At 43.4% G+C, this 23,343-nt stretch overlaps 1 protein-coding gene across 2 annotated transcripts in view; it reads left to right on the top strand.

Moving 5' to 3' along the window:
* The window catches only part of GRID2 (glutamate ionotropic receptor delta type subunit 2), a 1,267,968-nt gene that overhangs the window by 988,366 nt on the left and 256,259 nt on the right, over positions 1 to 23,343 (top strand). For both annotated transcript variants that reach the window (XM_054990367.1, XM_054990368.1), the window contains one exon: positions 9,539 to 9,851. In XM_054990367.1, coding sequence (XP_054846342.1) covers positions 9,539 to 9,851 — 313 coding nt within the window. The remainder of the gene's footprint in view (positions 1 to 9,538; positions 9,852 to 23,343) is intronic.

Below are 23,343 nucleotides of genomic sequence, written 5' to 3' on the forward strand. Positions count from 1 at the left end.
GAATGCAATATGGATAGACAATTTCCACCTTTGGATGCATATCTGAATGTGAAAATCCATCCTGCATATAGTACTTCAATTAAATTCACACCACCATTTATATTCTGCTCCACTTAATTATATATAACAATTCACAAGTAAACATGTTTTGTCATGCAGCACTGGCAGGCAGTGCAACTGTCAGTACAGTGTGGAATATCACAGTTGCATGGGCAACAGGGTATTCCCTCTTCCTCTTTCATGTCCCCTCACCTTGAAGTTGTACCATATCTGAGATTAATGGGTCGGCAGAGGTATCATTTCCAGACCTCCTGAAACAGTACTTTTCACTGTGAAAATTGAAGCTCACACAAATGTGGAAGATGGGAACACTGTGGAAATCTTATCTCCCAAAGTCTCCTCCTCCAGTGCTGAGATCAAACAACAGCCACTGGAACCATTTTCAAGGAAAGAAAATCTCTCCGGGTATGTAATGAACTGCAACATACTGGTAGCTCACCATTTGGTGGCACCTTCCAAATACAGCAATTTAAAATGGCCACATACTGTGATTGTTTCATATCAAGTAGCTCAAATCATTATTCAGTCCATGTTTGCAAGAGGCTAGTCCCTTGTGACATATGTTCATAATCTGACTTTGTTGTCTTTCTTGACATTTTATTAATGTTGTTGAGCCAAATATGTATTATTATGTACACTCTGGAAATGATACTGATTAATGTTTCAACATTAGCTATAAGAGAATCATATGCTACACTTTACATGTTTTTATTATGGACTGGCACCTTAACATCTAAATATTGACATGATTGCATATGTTTTGACTCCCCCGCCCCCACGAAGCACTTAGCAAACCTTGGCTTATATAAACAGCTGTTTCTCTGATTAATTTTGACAGGGTAATGATAGACATTTTCACATTTCTACTTTCCAGTTTTTAGATAATTTGACTTTATTTGCATACTATTAGCATTGCTTCCATTCTAGAGCTCAGTGACAGAGTGAGCAGCATGGGTAGGCTTTGCACAAGTTCTGGTCATCCGCAGCATGGTTGTTGCTGGGGCTCCATACCTACTGAACTCTGGCCAGTCTACTTGGACACTTGGAGCAGCAAATAACTGATCATCAAGATAAATAGTGTTGTTATTCTACAGCCCATCATTGTTAAAACCTATAAAATGCTTATACCCATTCTGTTCTCACAGGGAATACATTCAGACAATTCACACACAGAGGGAGTTAACTGTGGCCAAGTTTCTGTTTCGGTTTGGCTGCTGTGGAAAATCCACTTCTGCATGGTCAGAGGCCCCATGTTGTGGCTAAATATATGCAAATAGTACTCTTGTGGCTGTCAAGATGTCATGATTTCTTCCCACGGCAAGCTCCATCCGGTCTATTGGCAATGATGTAATATTAGTAAATAACCAATGATCCAACAAACCACATGATTATCACTTGCATACATCACCACTTGTGGAGGAGCTGCAGTTCAACTGGGGCAGCTGACTAACAGCTTTGTAACTGCCGAGTAGATGCGGAGGAGGAGATTCATTTTCCAGCATGGTGTAGTGGTTAGAGTGTCATACTAGGATTTGGGAGACCAAAATTAGAACTTCCATTCTGCCATGGAAGCTCTCCGGGTGACCTTGGGCCATTCATTTTTTCTCAGCCTATCCTACCTCACAGGTTGTTATGAGGATAAAATAGAGGAGGGAAAAATGATGTTGTAAGCTACTTTGTGTTCTCATTGATAAGTAGGGTATGAATATCTACCTATTTACCTCATTCCTTTTCATGGGTTTATGTGTCTGTGTGTTTTGTTTTAATGTTTAGTTACTGTTTGCTGTCTTTGGGATCCTAAGATGGGTGGAAAGGTAGCTTAGAAATGCTTTAAATAAATGAATGAATAAATGAATGAATGAATAAATAAATAAATAAATAATCAGCATAGTGAAAATGGCTGAGTTCTATATTTTGTTTACAGTGAATTATAGTCACATAGAACTATGTCTTCAAAAGGTATACTGTACATTAAAATATATTCACAGACTAATTTCCTGGTCAGTTGACAGTTTTGCAGCTGGTCTAGTGAGAGATAGCCATAAAGGCCTGTGAAGTTTCGGATCTTCTAAGGTCTACATTTGGTCAAAGTCCAAATCCCCACATGGTTCTTCATAAAAAATATATGTCTGGCTGTTTGTCCACATTTTGCATTTTTATTGGATGTATTATACTGTCTTTATCTCATTTTTCTCTGACTCCATAATCCAGTTCATTGAATTCTGTATGTTGTGAAAAATCCAGGCTATTGCATGTATTATACTGGTTTTATTTCATTCTTATTTCATTGTGTGACACCATTTTATTGCATTATTCATTAAATATATTATAGTGGTCTTTTTTTTGCGCTTAAAACTCTATGATCCCCTTTGAGTCTCAGTGAGAATGGCAAACAATAAATGTAGTGACAAAGTAAATAAATCCATGTGGTTCCCTCTCCCTTGGAACTGCTTTTCCAAGGTAACCAGTGGGAGGGGGTGGTACTTAAGAATCAGCCGGTTTGGGACTGAAATTGGCCCTTCACAAAGCGAAGGAGAACTCCTCTGCCCATAACAATGGCTTCACTTCCAAGTGATGTCACTACACAGGTTGGGTGCATGTGTTCCACCATTTGCTCAGGCTGTCTACTGGTGGCAGCAAGCCAAGTTACAAATACAGAAGACAAAGGGAGGTGATAACAGACAATAAACATTGCAATAGAGAGAAGGAAGCAGGGAAAGGTGGGGATATTGGGGCTGCCAGGAAGACAGAGGCTGATTCCGCACACTTTGGATAATGCACTTCCAATCCTCTTTATAGGTCATTTGGAACAGATTTTTTTGTGTGTGGTACAAAAAATCCACCTCAAACAATTGATAAAGTGCATTGAAAGTGCATTATCCAACGTGTGCAGAATCAGCCAGAAAGAGGAAACCGTGTGGGAAACAGACAGGGGCAGCACATCAATGGAGGCAAGTCGGGCAGCTGCCTCGGGCACAGAGGTGCCGGAGGGGGCACCGGGGTGGGTGTGCGCACATGCCAAGCATTCCCCCCTATCTCTTGCCTGTCGTCTCACAAACTGGAAAGGAGCAGAGGAAAAGTGATATATTTCTTTTGGAGGACTGGGGGGGAGGATGAGACGGAATAATGACAGAAGAAAGCAAAGGGGAAGGGAAGGAGAAAGCGGGAAGGACCTAGAGAATCAGCGGGGACATTTCTCTCTCTGCCATTTCCCCCCTCCTCTCTCTCTCTCTCTCTCTCTCTCTCTCTCTCGCTTCCACGTGGAGCAAGGAAGAGAGACTCTAGCTGGCTGGGGAGCAGCGAGCTCCCATCTGACCTTTTCTCCCCCTTGCTTCCTCCTTTCTCCCCCCCCCCGCCATATACTAAAAAGAATGACAGGAGGATTGCCCATTGGAAATAATAGGAGAGGCTTGAAGGCCCATTGGAGATAATGGCAGCCAGGGATGCCAATTTACTTGCCTGGGCTCCACTGAAATGCACAACACAAAAAAAATTGCAAAGAAAATGCGGAATGGCTTTTCCATAAAGGTCTCTGGGACCAGATAGAATACTGTGGGAGTGGAATGACAGCCCCCAGAGTGCAATGACTGTCCCTAGCTATAGAGTTTATGCTCCAGGACCAGAAGGACAGGTTTCAGAGTGGAATGACAGTCTGTGGATGAGGCTCAGTGCTCTGGGACTGGAAGGACAGCCCCCAGAGTGCAGTGCAATGACAGCCCCTGGGAGTAGAAGAAGTGTTCTGGGACTGGAACGACAACTCCCAGAGTGCAATGTCAGCCATTCGGAGAAGAATCTGTGCTCTGGAAAGGAATGACAGATTGCACAGTGGAATGACAGCCCCTGGTAGTTGTAGAAACATTCTTGGAGTGGAATTACAGGCACCACAATGGTATGACAGCCTCTAGGAACAGAACCTGTGCTCAGGGACTGGAATGACAGGTCAAAGAGTGGAACGACTGCTCCTGGGAATAGGGTCAACGTTCTGGGACTAAAATGACACCCCCTGTCATTCCACACCCACTGCCATTCCAGTCCCAGATCACTGATTCTTCTTCCAGGGACTGTCATTCCACTCTGGGGCCTGTGTTGATAGATCAAGATGGGTAGCCGTGTTTATCTGTAGCAGTAGAAAAAAGCAAGAGTCCAGTAGTGCCTATAAGACTAACAAAATTTGTGGTAGGGTATGAGCTTTCATGAGCCATAGCTCACTTCTTCACTACTGGACTCTTGCCCTTTTTTTGTGTTGTAATACATTTCAATGGAGCCCATGCAAGTAAATTGGCATTCCTGGCTCCCATTTTCTCCAATGGGCCTTCAAGCCTCTCCCATTATTTCCAGTGGGCAATCTTGTCATTCCTTTTAGTACATCACTTTCCCCCTCCCTGGCTGGCATCAATTCTACTTTTCACCTTTCCTCAGGCTTTTTTTTGGGGGGGGGAGGGGGGTGCTGCTTTTGGTGGAAAGAGTGGCTGGTTGTGTGTGCAGCACCGCAGAGGACACACAATTCTCTTTCAGTCCCTGTGCGACAGGTAGGAGCATAAAACTGTTGTTGGGTTTAAAGTTGTTGTTTTAAATTCTGTTACTTTCCTCCCCCCTTCCTCCCTTCGTTCTCCTTCTCCCTTCCTCTTCTCTGATCTCAATGCTGCTCCCCCCTTTATTCTAGCAGAGCAGCGCCCCACACTGCACCCCTTCTTTATCACCTCCCTTCTCTCATCCCATAGTTTCCATTTATCACCCCCACCTTCTCCCTTTCCCCCAATAGTTTATTTCAATATTTGTACACCACATGCTTAGCTGTCAAGGGTGGGGGGAGGAGGATGAGCATGGAGGGTAGTTCCCCAAAGGGATCTCTGACAAAGGTGATCAAGCAGGTCCTGTAAGAGAAGCCCTCCTTCTACTGCCAAGAGTCTCTAGGTTCAGAGAGAGGTGGGAAGAGAGAGGGAAACTTTTTTACACACACACACAAGGAGGTGTGCTAAAAAAAATGCGAGTTGCTGTTTCTGCTCACAAAATAGATTTTTGGCTCACAATAAGAAAAACAAAGACTGTTGTTATTTATTCTAGCATACTGTGCCAAAACCTCACCCCTTCCTGTGATGTCACTTTCAGGGCACTCCTCCAAACCTGCCTCTTCCTCTGAAGTCATTTCAGTGCATCATGTCTTGCGGCTCTCAACCATCTCAGGTTTATTCTATATGGCTCTTACATTCAGCAAGTGTGACCACCCCTGGTATAGTGGTTAAGAGCGGCAGGACTCTAATCTAGAGAACCGGGTTTGCTTCCCCACTCCTCCGCTTGAAGTCAACTGGATGACCTGAGGTCACTCACAGCTCTACTCCACTTCAGATGCTAGTGACATCTCCCTTTCTAGGGTGGCAAGGAGGCATCACCTTAATTAGGCAGAGATTAAAGGAACTCCCCAGTGTTCACAACCCTGATTGAGCAATTCTACTGTTCACACATTCTCCCTGCTCTTTGCCCACACACCCCCTTCAGCTTCTCATAAAGAACCTCACACAGCTTTAATTACAGACAAAGCTCATTATTTCAAATGAGTCAAGACTTTATGTATTTAAATATTCCTTTTCATGATTTTTTTTTAAAAGGACAGTCAGTCACTTACTCGGTATTTAAATTTCTTTTTTTAAAAGCGTTAACGTGACTGCCTTAAACTCCCTACTTTTTTTTTGCTGAAATTATAATTGCACATGCAAAGAGAAAGTTAAAATAACACCTACTGAAGTTGTGACTGCTGTCTCTGGGGACGTGCTGAGCAATAAGCGGGCTAGATGAAGGGATATTAATAGTCTTCATATCTTAAAAGGATTTTGAAGGAACAGAGGCAGGGTGGTTGATATGTATGAGACAGGTAGCCATATGGTACAGCAGCTTCATTTTCAGGTGCTATTAAACATCTGTCAGCAAAGGAAGATGTTCATTATTGTGAAATTACTTTGCAGCCTCAATATCCATAGTACAAATAAAAACCAATCGAATAGATTGCTCTTTTGCCATAACCTTGTGTTCAAAGTTCTAGGTGTTTGTTCATTGCCGGGAGATAACATTCTTTCAAGTAAGACATATGTGCTTGTACAGAAGCTGGGGTGATGGATGCAGTTATTTTAGTTACTGATCTGGTTATAAATGAAACCATGAAACTGCCTTCTAGTGAGTCAGACCATTGGTCCATCAAGGTCAATGTTGTCTGCTAAGCAGGGCTTTTTTTCTGGGAAAAGAGGTGGTGGAACTCAGTGGTGGAACTCAGGACTGCATAATGGCGTCACTTTGGGTCAGCTGGAACAAGGGGGGTTAAAGTTAAATCGCCCTCGGCGAAAATAATCACATGGCCGGTGGCCCCGCCCCCTGATCTCCAGACAGAGGGGAGTTTAGATTGCCCTCCATGGCACTCCAGTGGTGTGGAGGGCAATCTAAACTCCCCTCTGTCTGGAGATCAGGGGGTGGGGCCACCAGCCATGTGACCATTTTCAAGAGGTGCCGGAATTCCGTTCTACCGCGTTCCCGCTGAAAAAAAAGCCCTGCTGCTAAGTCTGCTAGCAGCTATCCAAGTATCAGGTGGAGGTCTTTCACATCGCCTTCTACTGGATTCTTTTAGCTGAAGATGCCAGGGACTGACCCTGCAAACTTCTACAAGCCAAATAGATTATCTACCCCTTATACCCCCTTTTTTAAAAGGTATGTTTTATGTTTGGATTATTGTAAGCCATATTGATAGCTTGGACTGAACCATAAGATGGCATATAAACTTTACATTAATCAGTAAATGATAAATTAACAAAATAAGTCCTTAAGGCGCACGGTACCCACAGTTAAACATCTTTCTGTCGTAAAATGGCAAGGAATATTAATAAAAATATAAGTAGAGTGAAAGAAGAAGCAAAGTTTTGCCATCTCTTCATTTCTTAGTCCTCTCCCCCTCCCCCTACCTTTGTCAAATACACACAATTCCCTTTCTTGGTCAATATTTCCTAGCAGAATACAAAGCAATGTGAAAAAGACAAAAAGAGATTTTTAACGTATTGAAAAAAATATTAAAGAGGGAAAAGGAGTTTTTGTGCATGGGTAAGACACCGGCAAAAGAGTAACATCCAATTAGAGAACAATTGTGGAAAAGATTGCCAAATTGCATTAAATTTCTCTGATTTATCTCTCCTATAATGCACGATTCATTCTTTAATGGAAAGGTCTATAAAGGTTGTCAACCCAATTTCCAATTATGGGTACAGAACATGATTTCCAGAACTGTAAAATAACACACCTTGCTGCAAAGGATGCTCTGGCACTCTGGAGTATGACCAGGTTTTTGGAGTTTCCAGATTGCAGGGACATAACCCAAAATGAGGTGATTAGATGAGAGTTCTAGCTTTTAAGGGAAGACTAAATTAATTCTGTCAATGACATCTTTCCAAATGGACTCTATAATGGGACCTTTCCAAATCAAATAGCTCAAAGTTTCTTGTGAACCATCACATCTAGAGCATTTATTGTTTTTTAAAATGCCTGCATGAAAGAGTTTTTTTCCCCCATAGGCTGGATACACATGGAATACTTTTTTTTTCACTGAATAAGCCTAAATCAAAGGTCAGCTGATGAAAAGTGTAATGTTTTAAGTTCAGGCTTTCCTTCTAATGGTATAATATTCTGTCCAGAATCCTGAACCCAATGAGCTCTTAAGAAGCCCATGTGAGGACATTTAAAGTAACCAGGCAAAAGGTTTAGTATTTGGGGGGAATTTGGACAAGGTTAATAGATCACAGCCAAATTTTTGGTATATGCATAACTGTATTTGATTACATAACTGTACTGGATTACAGTAGAAATGAGCAAGAGTCCAGTAGCACCTATAAGACTAATAAAATTTGTGGTAGGATATGAGCTTTCGTGAGTCACAGCTCAGTTCTTCAGATAGACCAACCACAAGATCTTCGACCCAAATCAGTATGATCTGAAAGTACCTTGGAAGTATTGTACCCTTAGTCCAGGGCTTTTTATCAGCTGGAACGTGGTGGAACGGAGTTCCGGAACCTCTGGAAAATGATCACATGGCTGGTGGCCCCGCCCCCTGATCTCCAGACAGAGGGGAGTTTAGATTGCCCTCTAAATCTAGGGCAATCTAAACTCCCCTCTGTTTGGAGATCAGGGGACGGGGCCACCAGCCATGTGACCATTTTCTCCTAGGGCAACTCACTGAGTTCCACCAACTCTTTTCCCAGAAAAAAGCCCTCCCTTAGTCTAGTCAGTGGGGCCAATATTAATTGATAGGTCAGTCTGAGATTTAATAACACAGTTCTTTATTTTGGAGCCCATTTGGTACTAGTGTGTTATGGATGATTGAAAGTACCATCAAGTTGCAGGTGACTTACAGTGGCTACTTTGGGTTTTCAAGACAAGAACTGTTCAGAGATGGTTTGCCGTTGCTTGCCTCTGTGTAGCAGCCCTGGAATTCCTTGGTGGTATTCCAATGAAGTACTAATCAGGGCCAACCCCATTTAGCTCCCGAGATCTGAAGAGACTGAGCTAGCCAGGACTATCCAGGTCAGAGGCATCATTATATGATAATACTGTGATAACAGTGAATTAAATAATAATGAATAAAAAAAACAAGATAGTGTTTTCTTGTAGCCGCTAGTGGTAGCTTCTGTATCTCATACTTCCTTTAGTCTTTTGAAAAGGCACCCATATTAATGCATTGATATACAATTTTAAGTAAATGACAGATGATTAATCAGGTAAAATAATTGGATCACAACTGCCCTAACAAAAAAAGTACCTACAGGACCTTTCCGTTGCTTCATGTGATGAACCATGGATGTTCCTTAGAGGAAGCGTGAAATAGAAATGAACTTGATGAATAAATATTAGTGACAATCAGAACAAAAACAATAAATGGCCAGCAGATTTCCTCCAGCAACAAACTATATTGTTGTTATAGTATTCTATTTATACGCCATCCTTCAGGACAACTTAACAGTCACTCAGAGTGGTTTACAAAGTATGTTATTATCTCCACAACAATCACCCTGTGAGGTGGGTGGGGCTGAGAGAGCTCTGGAAGAGCTGTGACTGACCCAAGGTCACCCAGCTGCCTTCAAGCGGAGGAGTGGGGAATCAAACGTGGATCTCTAGATTAGAGTCCTGTGCGCTTAACCACTACACCAAACTGGCATTTGAAATGTTCTCCCCTTTTTCAGCCACTTAGCTGAATAAATGAAATAAAATACTCAAATTTATTCATACATCTCAATGATATAGAAAGGTAGATATCCATTTTCTTCTTCTTAGTAGAATTGCTTTTTTAGGTTAATATGCTCCAATCATCCTTAAGGTAACAAATATGGGTTGGCATCGGGTTTCTTCTCAAGATAGGTTCAAAAACTATAATTAATGTGACTGTTGTGATAGTTTCCTATTACTCACCAAAATTAATTTTCTTCTTTGTGTCTTTCTCTTTTTCTTTTAGAGAGCTGACATAGGCATTTCTGCATTGACCATCACTCCAGACCGAGAAAATGTAGTTGATTTTACCACCCGTTACATGGATTACTCCGTGGGAGTGCTGCTCCGGAAGGCTGAAAAAACAATGGATATGTTTGCTTGCCTGGCCCCGTTTGACCTTTCTCTCTGGGCCTGTATAGCAGGAACAGTACTTTTGGTAGGACTATTGGTATACCTCCTAAATTGGCTTAATCCACCACGCCTGCAAATGGGATCAATGACATCAACAACCCTCTACAACTCCATGTGGTTTGTGTATGGATCCTTCGTGCAGCAAGGTAAGAAAGAAATTGGCCAGAAAACTTTTGGAGGGGACTGTGGGTAATGGTAGAGCATCGACTTTGCTTATGCGTATGTGTCTTTATGCATGTGTTTGTGTGTTTTGTGATTGCATAAGCCCCTAAAATCAGACAAGGAGCCTTGAGGAGATAACATGGCACATTTCTTATCTACAGGCCTCCAGTCTGAGAAGAGAGATGACTCACAAGGAAAGTGGATGGGAAGGGAAGGGACAGAGGAAGTAAATCATATGAGAAAAGCCTGAGCAAAGGGATGAATCCTTAAATGATTCTTGAAGGTGATGATAGATGAATTGGAGGGAAGGCAGACCAATAATAAAGGGCTGTTAAGGAAAATGCATGTTGGCAAGAAGCAGAGGAGGAAGCAAAAGACTAGAAAGCAAAGTAGGAGAGAAGATTGGAAATGTCAGACATTCAGGCCGCTGGGGCCTCAACGATATTTTTGAGCCCAAAACAAACTTGAAACACGCTCCACCACCCACAAACATACCATGAGTGCATCCCATACATCATGAAATGAAGTTTCTGTTCTAATTCTGAAGTTACATCTTCTATATTTCTGGCCAGCACTGGCCAGTTTTAGGCCAACACTATGTGCCCAAACACCCTTTATTCCAATCCCTGTTGATGTTTTTATTTGACGTGGTCTGAAGAGTAAATTTTCTGGCTGTATTATAACATTTTGGTTGCACCTAAGGTACTCTGGTGGCCAGCACTGCCTCACAAATGCTGGGAAATTTTGAGGATGGTCCCTGGGGAATAGGCATGAGGTTTGTCCAGTGCAGGCAAGAAAACCTCCACTGGCACTTTGCTTCCCCTGACAGCACTCAATGGAGCAGCAGGAGGGAGTGGCGGGAAGGACAAAATGGCATCTGTCAACACCATGACATAACTTCCATCTACATAACTAAAGGTGACATCACCGTGTTGACGTTTGTTTTAGGATTCACCCAAGCTGTGCCATTTCAATAACCTCTTCCTCCACATGCCCAGGGTTTGCAAGCTCTTGGGTGTCACTTATAGGTGACACTCTGGGAATTTCCCCTAATCTCTATGGTAAACACCACAGAGGCATGGGGAAATCCCTACAGCATCACTATGGAGGCCATTTTCTGGCTTTTCCCCTGCTCCACTCTTCAATTTCTGAAGGACAGAGGATTGGAGCCAAGGTTGAAGGTTTGGTAGGCTTGCATTCCCCCACCTGGGGTAGGGGAACCGCTGCCCCCACCTGCCTACCTCCAGCCCCACTGACCTGGCTGGAGGGAGGAAGAGGGGAAGCTTGTGCATGTGCTTCCTTATCACGCTGAAAATGTCATTATTTTTCAAAGCAACAGAGGAGCTGCGAGGTATGCTGAAACCCAGTTCAGTGAAAATTGCCTCCAAATGGCAATGAGACCCAGTTTTGGGTAATGATTAAGAGCAGCAGGAGTCTAATCTGGAGAGCTGGGTTTAATTCCCCAATCCTCCGCTTGAAGCCAGCTGGGTGTCCTTTGGTCAGTCACAGCTCTCTCAGAGCTCTCTCAGCCCCACCCACCTCACAGGGTGATTGTCGTGAGGAGAAAATAATACACTTTGTAAACTGCCCTGAGTGAGCATTAAGTTGTCCTGAAGGGCGGTATATAAATCAAATGTTGTCATTATTATTAGCATGCCCCATGGCGCCTCCATTTTCCAGTGTGATGGGGGAGCTGCAGATCATGCTGAAGCCCAGTTCAATAAAAATCACTTGTTTGGAGGCAATTTTTACTCCTGTCATTTTCCAGTGCAACAGGGAACATGAGACAGCGAGCTTTGCGTGCACACGGAAGGTAAGTATCCCACTGCTCTCCTGCACTCCCGTCCCCTGCACCCCTACTTTGATTTGTAGGGCCCCTAGCAACCCTGGACAGGCAAATGATGAGCCTACAAGGTTTTGTCAATATTTTGAACGATCAACAAAGCAGTGCAAATTTATAAAAAGGTTACTTTTAAGCTTTATTTTTCTGGCGTTTTTGACTACAGAATCATGAATTATCTTCCTCAAAGCTAATTTCTCCTACAAGTTCACACACTCGGTAGACAAAACTGCTAGATGGCTTAACTGTTCTTGCCCCATAGTAGAATGCAATGCCTGCAGTTTTTGAGGAGTTCTAGCTTACTGAAACTTCTTTCATTGGCTGTGTGCAAAAAAGGGTTATGCACTCTACACTGAAAATGAGTCGGCTTGGATAAATGTTATTTAATAAGACGTGGAGTAGTTATTTTCTAAAAGGAGTATGGGTTTTGTTTTGTCTTGCAATGTTTTACAAGGTGAACTCTAAGACTGATCAGTTGTATGCTCGGAAAGTACAATCTACCTGATCGTCTTTGGAAGGTGTTGGATTAGAGCTGCATAATGCATCTGTCAGTTTTTCTTCATCATTAATTGCCCCTGTCACACAGGCTCTATGTTTAAATAATTTTCATCTTGTTTTTGTTTATCTTTGTTCCCTAGTTAATGTAATGCCTGAAGCAAGTTGCAGAAAAGGCTTTGTCTGTTTTGAGAAATTAAGGACCAACTGCTGTCTTTAACCTCTTCGAGTTTCCTTTGTTTACATATCTCCTCTGATTGCCTGATTCGTATTCATAGGCAGACATAGTAGTCTGATTGGGGGAAGGATATACCACCAAGGAGGACTGTGGTTGCTGTGCAGAGGAAGGAAATGGCATACCACCTCTGCTCATCTCTTGCCTTGAAAACTCCCATGGTCCTGGTGTCATACAGTTATTAATTATAACACCCACATTTATTAGGGGCCTGAAAAATCCTACTACCAGCCAAGCACTGGCTCCCTCAGATGTAGTGCTCACCTCTGCTGCTCCCTCGGTGCCACTTTGTTTTAAAATCTATGGGTGTGGGATTATGGTGGGTACAACCACAAAATAGAACAGAACATCAGCTGGATTCAAGTTCTGAAAACACGTAAAATCAGAACTAGAGGTATACATGGACCGGAAGATGGACGTAAATTTGATATGGTCTAGCCCGGTTCGTGGTTCATGAACACACAATCTGTGGAACCATGGTTTTCATGAACTTTGGTCCATTTGGGCAGGTCCATCTGTCCATGGTCCATAAGTCCAGATATCCTGGTGCCGATCTATCAGTTCCCTAGGCAATGGAGGGGACGTCCGCAGATCACACCAATCCTAGCCCTCAAAACCTTGATAGGCAATTCTGGCTGCCAACCAGAGAGCTCCCATTCTTCTCTATGTGAGCAAGGAGCAAGAATTAATTCACTAGGCAACGGGGATGGACGTTCTGCAGCCCTTGAAACACCCCAATCCTAGCCCTTAAAAACTTGATAGGAAGCTCTGGCTGCCAACCAGAGAGCTCCCATTCTTCTCTATGTGAGCAAGGAGCAAGAATTAATTCCCTAGGCAACAGATGAGATGGACGTTCTGCAGCCCTTGAAACACACCAATCCTAGCCCTTAAAAACTTGATAGGCAGCTCTGGCTGCCAACCAGAGAGCTCCCATTCTTCTCTATGCGAGCAAGGAGCAAGAATTAATTCCGTGTGCAATGGCTGAGAAGGTGTCTGTGTGGTGAGTGAGGGGGCTCTTTCCCCACCCTTTTCTGTTTGATTTTGCTTCATTGCAACTTTTTGGTGCTGCAAGACAATGCAAGTCAATTGGCATTTGTGACTCCTATTATCTATTGGACATTTCCTGGGGGTGGCCGCTTTGGGAATCTAACTCGGACCTCCAAAATGCAATCTTGGCCAAACTTAGAGGATGGCTGGTGGACAGCCTGCTGAAGAGTTGCTGTGAGTTTGGCATCTCTGAGTGCAAAGGTGGCGGTCCCAGGGCCCCTGGAAGTGACAGACTATGGACCAATGAAATGGTCCGTGAACGGGGTGAGTCCATGAAAAGTTCGTGGTCTGTGGTCCGTGAAATGCAATGGACCAGAGTTCAATGGTCTGTGGGGATTTTCTGGTCCATGCCCACCTCTAGTCAGAACACTGGACAATTAGAACAATGGTCTGTAGCATTGGTTCATGTAATCTTTCATGGGTTGGTACAGGTGTTGCTGCACCAAAAATGTTCTGTACTTGCTAATCCACATTTCAGGTGGGTAGCCATGTTGGTCTGTATTAAAAGAACAAGATTCAGGTCCAGTAGCACCTTAAAGACTCTCGAAAGCTCTTAGTCTGGAAATCTAGTTGATCTTTAAGGTGTTACTGGATCCACATAAATCTGCTTATAAACAACAACACTGCCCCTTTCAGCCTTCTATTTTCACATCACTGATGTATCAGAACACAAATTTGTTGGAGAGACAAAAGCATGTGTGCAGTTTTATTAATGTAAATACTGATACAGGGTAGATTTAGCCCATTTGAACTCTAGTGGGAGCTGTAGTACATCCTGTCTACTGTTCAGAGCTTTTTGAATGCTTCCCTTGTTTCCCCCCCCCCCACCTATTGTTGTGCTTCTCTTCTGCCTGTAAGTAACATCTTATATCCTGAAGGTGTTGTTGAAAGACCTAAACACATTTTGCAAATCCCTTTGTTGCAGTAAACATTATTGAAAGCAATGCTGTGTGTGTGTGTTGGACAGAATTGTTTCCCCAACTCTACTAACAGTGTTCAGATGTAACATAAATCACAAGTGCTTTCTGTTGACCTCGGCATTGTTCATTGATGTTTTTATCTGGTTTTAAATTAACATGTTTATATATTTTATATATGTCGTATTCCACTCTGAGCCTGTTTGCGGGGAATGCAGATTATAAATATAATAAATAATAATAATGTTCCATGCTACAGTTTAAATCTGGCTGTCCTCTTTATCTTTTCAATCAGGGTTACCAGGGGTCTGGTTTTGACCCAGACAGTCTGATATTTCCTTGAACTGTTTGGGGTAAATGTCCAGAAAATACCAGACACTTGGTTGGAGGGAAGGCAGGAGAAGGGAAGGAAGGGAAAGGCAGGGAAGGGGAGGAAGTGGTGTGGCGCACAGGAAGTGGGCCTGCTTACTGCTGCAAAACTGGCTGGGAGGTGCTTTTCTGGCTGGGACACCATGACCTGGCAATCAACCCCAAGGACCCTATCCTCACTGAAATAACTTGCCTATCCCCCTGCCCCATGCTCCTCCCAACTTTTCCTGCCCCTGGGGGTCCACTTGAACCACCAGTGTCCAAGGCTGGGCTGTGTACAGTGCCAGGCATGTAGCAGCCTGGCTAGAGTCCTTCCCTCCATTGCTTACTTGGTCCCTAACCAGGAAATGGCTGGTGTTGGTGATTGGCAATGGCTGCCACCAAATTGTATGGGGCTGGAAGAGCTGAGCCAGGCCAGGCAAGCTGCCTCTGCTGGGACGCATGAACCAGTGGGCTGGCCAGTCTGGCTCCCCACTGCCTTCCTCCAGCTATGCGGCCCTGCTAAGAAACTCGGGGAGGGAAAGGAAGTGACATCATTGCACTGGGGCTGGCATAGCACATATGCTTTGTGTGTGCCTGAAAATAATTCTTAAGGTGAGTGCTGGGCTCCCCTTCTCCCTAGGGTACAGTATTTCGCCAGAACCCATCTGTCAACCTTACTTCCAATTCCAATTCTGAATCATCAGATGAGTTTTGAGGGAAGTTTAATGTAATCTCTAAATATCTTTACCTCCCTCTGAATAAAATCAGGAGCGGGGCATAAAAGCAGAAATAGAGGAGTCTTGAAACTAGGGTTTTCCCAATAACAATAATGTTTGCTTTTTTCGAATAAAGATGCAAATCTTTGCTGTTTGTATGGAAACAGTGATAGATCTCAGATTGATCACAGATGATCCATTGGACAGACCAGGGCCACTAAACTATCTTTCTAATATTACAAAGTCATTTTCCTTAAGGCTGGCTTCAGGAAGATTGGGAAAGTTACAGGAATGCATTGGTTATTCATGTGGCATTTTTCCTCAAGTCAAGGGTAGGATATTGCATGAGGAAAGACTTTAATGGGAGAAGCCTTTCCAGAATGAACAAAACCAAAATACAGAAGGATATGGTTAATTGAGCAAAGCTAGAAACCTCACCGTTTTGGAAGGCTGTGGGTCTCAACATTGTCAATGTCCATCTGACTAGATTTCTCCATATGTACTTAGATAAGCGCCATCAAGTTGCAACCGACTTATAGTGACCCCAACAAGGGACTTTCAAAGTGAGTGAGAAGTAGAGGTAGTTTGCCCTTGCCTTCCTCTGCAAAGTCTTCCTTGGTGATCCCTCATCCAAGTACCCATCCTGCTTAGCCTCTGAGATCTGATGGTGGTAGAAAGAACCGTCAAGTCATATCTGATTTATGGCACCTCCTGGTGTGGTTTTCATGGCAAGAGACTAACAGAGGTGGTTTGCCATTGCCTGCCTCTGCAACCCTGGTCTTTGTTGGAGGTCACCCATCCAATTACTAACCAATGCCACCCCTGCTTAGCTTCCAAGATCTGACAAGATCAGGCTCACCTGGGCTTTCCAGGCCAAGACAAGATCTGGTGAGATTGAACTGTACCATGCTGCCTGCCCTCCTGAGACTTTACAAATTGCAACCTTTGTTCATAGTTAGAAAGATGATATTTATCTCAGCTGATGCACTTTTGAAAGGACTTCTCATGACCTTGAGGGTCAAGCTTCATTTTGAGAGGGGGAGAGTTGAGGGAGGCGTGTTTCCTTCAAACACCAGGTGGTAGGGTTGCCAACTCTGGGTTGGGAAATTCCCAGAGATTTGGGGATGTAGCCAAAGAAGAGAGGGACCTCAGTGGGATTTAATGCGATAGAGTCCACTTTCCAAAGCAGCTGTTTTCTCTAGTGGAAGTGGCCTTTGTAGAGTGGAGATCATTTATAACTCTGGGAGATGACCAGACCCCACTTGGAGGTTGGCAACCCTGACAATGTTTAATTTGATTGGAAAGAAAATGGCAAGGATTTAATAAACTTGATATCAAAACATGAACATTCAGACTGATAGAATAAGTAAGGCACAGGGGGCTTCTGCGTTCCAGGGCTGCAGCTCAGAAGATTCATTTAGAAAGTCATCCAGCATTTCACATTCAATTTGAATGTAACAAGAACTCTGTTAGCAGAAGTCCTGTTGTTTACTAACTCAAGTGAAGGGGGGGGGGGTTGAGGTAGAAGCTGAAAGTAATTCCCAGTGACAGATTAACTGGCTACTGTACTAAATCCAGCTTCTGCATTCACTCCTCATCAGCTTTCCTCGTTGCAAAAAGAAGACCAGAGGCTTCTTTAGTTTAGAATAGCAAATCTGTTGGTGTTAATTGTGACTGACGGATCTTAACCAAGGCAGTATGGAACTTCTAAACATTGTCATGTTCACTTAAGCCTCTTTTGGCTGGTGATTTAAAAGATGACAATCATGTCGTTCCTGTTATCAAACAATACAGGCACAACTATTTCTCGGCCCTGCTTTGAAAGGAACAAAGCTGGACGATTCTTACTTCTGAATTATTTGTCTGGGGCCACCAAACATGTCCTGGCTGTGACTCCCTTGTTTTCTATCGACTAAAGATTCACAGGCTGGTTTTTTTCCCCCAGCCTTGGCAAAGCGGAAAGCAGAAAATAGCTCTTTCAGAATAAAAATATACACATTGTGATTTACCAAACAGGGCATGGTATTTGGATTGGAGTCAAAAGACGTTTTCACCTGCTACTTTTTTAATATCTGGCTCAGCTCTGTGTGCTGATTACACAGCAGCTGTTGAGTTCATGTGTGGCGGATTTATGGAACAGGCTTGTGAGTCTTTAAGACTGTTTATGTTTGTGCATATTGAAGAAGGATGTTCACAGCCAGCCAACATGCTTCAGTCAGATCAGAAGTACAGGGGTGGAGTAGATGTGGAGCAGAGCACAGCAAAGGAAATAGGACCTGCTTTCAGCTAAGGAGGAGGATGGCTTGAATGCTAAGTTAGTAACATTCTGAAATGTATGCATATGTTTCTTAGTTGCTTTTCCAACTCCAATAGGGCACGGAAAGCAATGTACAATTCGGAAAAGAAGAACAAAGTTTAAAACCAAATCAGTGTGTTTTATTTAAGGAAAAGTAGTGAGAGAATCAGCCTTTCTTCATAGGGAAGGTGCATTCCATCCGTTTTTATTGTCCGGGGACAGCCTTAAGTTGTTGGTACCTGTCTCTGATAAATCTCTATTCCTTTTTTGCCCTTGGGAAATTTGTTAAAACGCTGCTAGTGCGAGCAGCAAGAAATTCATTTATTTGTTTATTTGAAATATTTGTATGCTGCCTCTCTAACTTTATTCAAGGAAGTTTCCCACATGAAATAGTAAAAGATTATTCTCCAGGTATTCTTGTTCCAGGCTCCGGAGTGGTTTGTAGGTTAAATAGCAGCCAGCTGAGCTTTGAAAACTGGTGAAATATGGTTCCTCTATCTTGTACCTGCTAGCAGTGTAGCTCTGTACCAGTTGAACTTTCACAGACACCCCGATAAAGAGTGCATTTCAGAGGTCTAGCTTGTATATGATCAGAACATGGACAACTCAAGCCAAATTACACCAGCCAAAACTGATGAAAAGTATTACGTGCCATGGAGGACATCTGTACCTATATATATCGTTTCAGATTAAAAACTCTTCAAAACTGTTCCTTAAGGGGAATGAAACCCCATCAAGACAGGTGGATTCGACAGGTCTTCTTGACTGGCCTCATTGTCAACAGCGCTTCAGTGTTATCCAGGAATAAACATAATCACCAGTTACACCGCCTGTCAATTAACTCTCTATTTGGGCCAGTTGAGTCTCACTCATGATGACATCTCCTTAATGCTTTTGCTCAAAGTTCAAATCCAGGAACCTTGATAAGGAGCTTTGTGCTGCAGAGCAGCTGTTTGTGCCACAGGGTCAACAGTAGGTCATGCCTTGGTAAATAAATTACATTTGTAGTTTATTTGCTGCAGCTTCTGGCCTTTTTTTGTGCCTGTGCAATTGGTGAACTACCTCTTTTTGAATGCTGGAGAAGGCAGCATGTTTACTCCCAGGTCATGCTGAGGTCATTAATGTGAGATCCATGTTAACCACAGAACTATTCACAGTTCACCTGCGGTTTATACCTACATGTTTAGGTGCATTGTGTAAATAACCTACAGCAGTTACATTGCTTGTGAGAATGTGCATGTGTAGTTTTTTTTCTTTTAATAATGTGCCTTTAAATAATTGGTGCTGTGGACATGGCGGGGTGAGGAAGGCAGCTGTAGAAAAACAGAATGTAATTGCACATGTGCAGTCATATGTGTTTCACATCATTTTAATACTATTCAGACACAGATAACTGGCACATAGAACTTTGACTCTGATTATCATACGTTGTAGGCAGGATGTGAGCCAAACCAATGAGCATCCTCAGTATTATCTGGATTGGTTTTCAGTTTATTAGACTTCAGTCATCCTGTTACCACCTGGAGGCAATGATTCTCTTACTCAATGTATTGTTGAAGGCTTTCACGGCCGGAGAACGATGGTTGTTGTGGGTTTTCCGGGCTGTATTGCCATGGTCTTGGCATTGTAGTTCCTGACGTTTCGCCAGCAGCTGTGGCTGGCATCTTCAGAGGTGTAGCACCAAAAGACAGAGATCTCTCAGTGTCACAGTGTGGAAAAGATGTTGGCAGGTCATTTATATCTACTCAGGAGGGGTGGGGTTGAGCTGAGTCATCCTGTAAGAGTTTCCCAGGGTGTGGAATGCTAATGGCGGGAGGCTTCACTGTATCCTGAGGAGGTTCTTTTGCATATGGATTGGTGCTTGATGTGCTAATCTTCTCTGCAGGGCTATTGTCGGGTATAGAGTGTTTTTCAGGTTGTCCAAGTCTGTGGTGTCTTTCATGTTCTTTTATTCTTGTCTGGATGCTACGCTTTGTGGCTTTGTAGCAAACTTCTACATGGAACATTTTGAAAAAACAGCTCTAGAATCAGCACCCCACAAACCTAGTGTATGGTTCCGGTTTGTGGAGGATACATTTATCATTTGGAGCCATGGGGAGGAAGAATTGATGGGGTTTTTGAATCATCTCAACAACATCCACCGGAACATACAATTCACAATGGAGAAAGAAATCGAGGGAAAACTCCCATTTCTGGATACCTTGGTCATCCGCAAAACAAACTTTCAGTTAGGTCACAAGGTCTACAGGAAACCAACTCACACTGATCGGTACTTACACAAAAACTCCAATCATCACCCCTGATAGAAAAGAGGCATAATGAAAACATTAGTGGATCGTGCAAGACGGATATGTGAGCCGCACTTTCTCAATGAGGAAATTAATCATCTAAACCACGCACTTCAGGCAAATGGCTACTCCAGAAATGAAATCCGAAGAGCAATCAAACCCAGGATGAATCAAACAACCAAGGAAAAACAGTCTCCTACAGGAAAAGTGTTTTTGCCATATATCAAAGGAATTTCTGATCAGATGGGAAAGCTTATGAAAAAGCATAACCTTCAAGCAGTATTCAGACCCACCCGAAAAATACAACAGATGCTACGATCAGCAAAAAACAGTAGAGACCCTCTCACCTCTGCAGGAGTATACCGTATACCCTGCAGCTGTGGACAAGTTTACATCGGGACCACAAAGTGTAGCATCCAGACAAGAATAAAAGAACATGAAAGACACTGCAGACTTGGACAACCTGAAAAATCAGCAGTGGCTGAACATAGCCTAATCAGCAGTGGCTGAACATAGCCTAACTCAAACAGGGCACAGTATCTTATTCCAGGACACCAAAATACTGGACAACACTTCCAACTACTTTGTCAGACTGCACAGGGAAGCCATTGAAATTCACAAGCACAAGCAAAACTTCAACAGGAAAGAAGAAACCTTAAGAATGAACAGAGCATGGTTTCCAGTTCTGAAAAACACCAGGCTAACAAAACACTCTATACCCGACAATAGCCCTGCAGAGAAGATTAGCACATCAAGCACCAATCCATATGCAAAAGAACCTCCTTAGGATACAGTGAAGCCTCCCGCCATTAGCATTCCACACCCTGGGAAACTCTTACAGGATGACTCAGCTCAACCCCACCCCTCCTGAGTAGATATAAATGACCTGCCAACATCTTTTCCACACTGTGACACTGAGAGATCTCTGTCTTTTGGTGCTACACCTCTGAAGATGCCAGCCACAGCTGCTGGCGAAACGTCAGGAACTACAATGCCAAGACCATGGCAATACAGCCCGGAAAACCCACAACAACCATTCTCTTACTCAGCTGAAAAAGAGAAGTAGAACTGGGTGCCATCTACATTCTGATTACTTCTCAATCCAACCTGCAGATAAACACTCCCAGCAATTTGATGTACATGTTAAGAGGGGCAGGACTCTAATCTGTAGAACCAGGTTTGATTCCCTGCTCCTCTGCTTGAAGCCAGCTGGGTGTCCTTTGGTCAGTCACAGCTCTCTCAGAGCTCTCTCAGCCCCACCCACCTCACAGGGTGATTGTCATGAGGAGAAAATAATACACTTCGTAAACTGCTCTGAGTGTGCATTAAGTTGTCCTGAAGGGTGGTATATAAATCAAATGTTGTTATTATTAAATGGCCTGGAGTACAAAAAGATCTCTGTGGGATCCTTTATTTTAGATCTGAGGGATCAAGCAGTTGTTCTCCAGCACTACTTTCTGGGTCCAATCAACCAGGTAGGATCAGAATCAACAGAGAACAGTGCCCTAATATTTACCTCAACCAGCTTATCCAGAAGGATACCATGACTAATGGTACTGAAAGCCACCAAGAGCTCCAGGAGAATCAATCAAGGGCACAGTACCAAAGCAGGTTCTGTCTCAAAATCAAGCCTGCAACCCAGTTAAAATCCCTCCCGGTAATCCATTTCTTCCAAGTCCGTTTTCACTCGTCTTACTGGCTCCGGTACATCACGCAAAGCTCCCGCAAGGACAGTGTCTTCCTGGCGTGATTTCACACGAGAACTGGGAAATAGCGCCAGGAAGACGCTATTCTTACTGGAGCTTTGTACGATGTACCAGAGCTGGTAAAACTTGTGAAAACAGCCCCCAAAAGTTTGGATTTGTATGGCCACCATTTGCTTAAGCCCTTTGTCCAATAAGGGATATCTGCCACTGGCTGTACTTGTGTACTTGCAACCTAGATACTTTAAACACTTTTTTTCTGTTCTCCCCCCGCCCCCCAGCGCTGTGGTTTGTTTGCTTGTTTTTTGAGATAAAGCAATCATAAGAGTTGGACCCTGCCTATTTTCCACTCATAGAATGTTCTTATGTCAACAGAACAGAACTTTCCTTCCACCTTCTCTCCCACTGCAGCCCATTGATCTCCTCGAAATGTTGCTCTTGAGGCATAGGGGACCCTCAGAAATTGCAAAAGGGTTAAATCAGGGGTCTGCTTAGGGTTGCCAACTCCAGCCTGGGGAATTCCTGGAGATTTGGATGTGGTGCTTGAGTAGGGGGTGCTATCTGGGGAGGGATTTCACCTAGAATCTACAGTATACCATAGAATTTGTCCTCTGAAGCTCCTTTTTTTCCCAGAACTGTTCTCTTTAATCTGGAGATGAGTTGCAATTTCAGATCTCTAGGTCCCATGTGGAAGTTGGCAACCTTAAGTCTGCTTCAAGAAGAAGGATTTGGAGGAAATTACACCTTCCCTTATGTTTGCGGAAAATTTATTCTGGATTCAACCCACAATGTAAATAGCAAAGGGACAGTACTTTCTAATCTTCCTCATTCACCTCTACTGGTTTCAGGCTTGTATTTGAGCTCAATGTATGTTATACTGCACTGTATCATTCTGCAACAGCAAGGAGTCGACCTTTGCGTGCCCTTGGCAGTCTAATGTTACAGCTAATTAGGACCCGATCAGGTGCAATCTGCTGTTTATCAACTTGTAACTTTGAGCATTTCAGCCAGGCATGAAAATGTATAACATCCATCTCTATCCCCATGACTATTTAATTATTGTATTGATTTGCTATAGTTAATACGGCATGACTGAAAGGACTGCAGAGAAATTTTGAGAGATTCAGGAGAGAAAAAAATGTGTTACTTTAGAGCTTAGTTTCCTGATGTCTGAATGTATTCCTCGTGATTTTTAGGTACTGAATATGATTACTCGGGTCCTTAAAGGATGCTTCTGTGAAAACAATTCGTCTCAAACCGACTGAAAGCCCAGTTCGTTCTTCGTTGTGCATCAGAACATAACATTGGACACGAGGCTGCCATTGGAAGAGGACTGATCTTTTCCTAGAGGCTACGGTGTTCTTGGGCTTTTTTGCTGTGAGACAATCCTGCTAGCCCCCAAATGGCAGGTACAATCAGGGCTTTTTTTTCAGGGGGAACGCGGGGGAACAGAGTTCCGGAACCTCTTGAAAATGGTCACATGGCTGGTGGCCCCGCCCCCTGATCTCCAGACAGAGGGGAGTTGAGATTGCCCTCTGTGCCACTGCAGCGGCACGTAGGGCAATCTCAACTCCCCTCTGTCTGGAGA

This window comes from Eublepharis macularius, chromosome 10, assembly GCF_028583425.1.
Source record: "Eublepharis macularius isolate TG4126 chromosome 10, MPM_Emac_v1.0, whole genome shotgun sequence".
Taxonomy (NCBI): domain Eukaryota; kingdom Metazoa; phylum Chordata; class Lepidosauria; order Squamata; family Eublepharidae; genus Eublepharis; species Eublepharis macularius.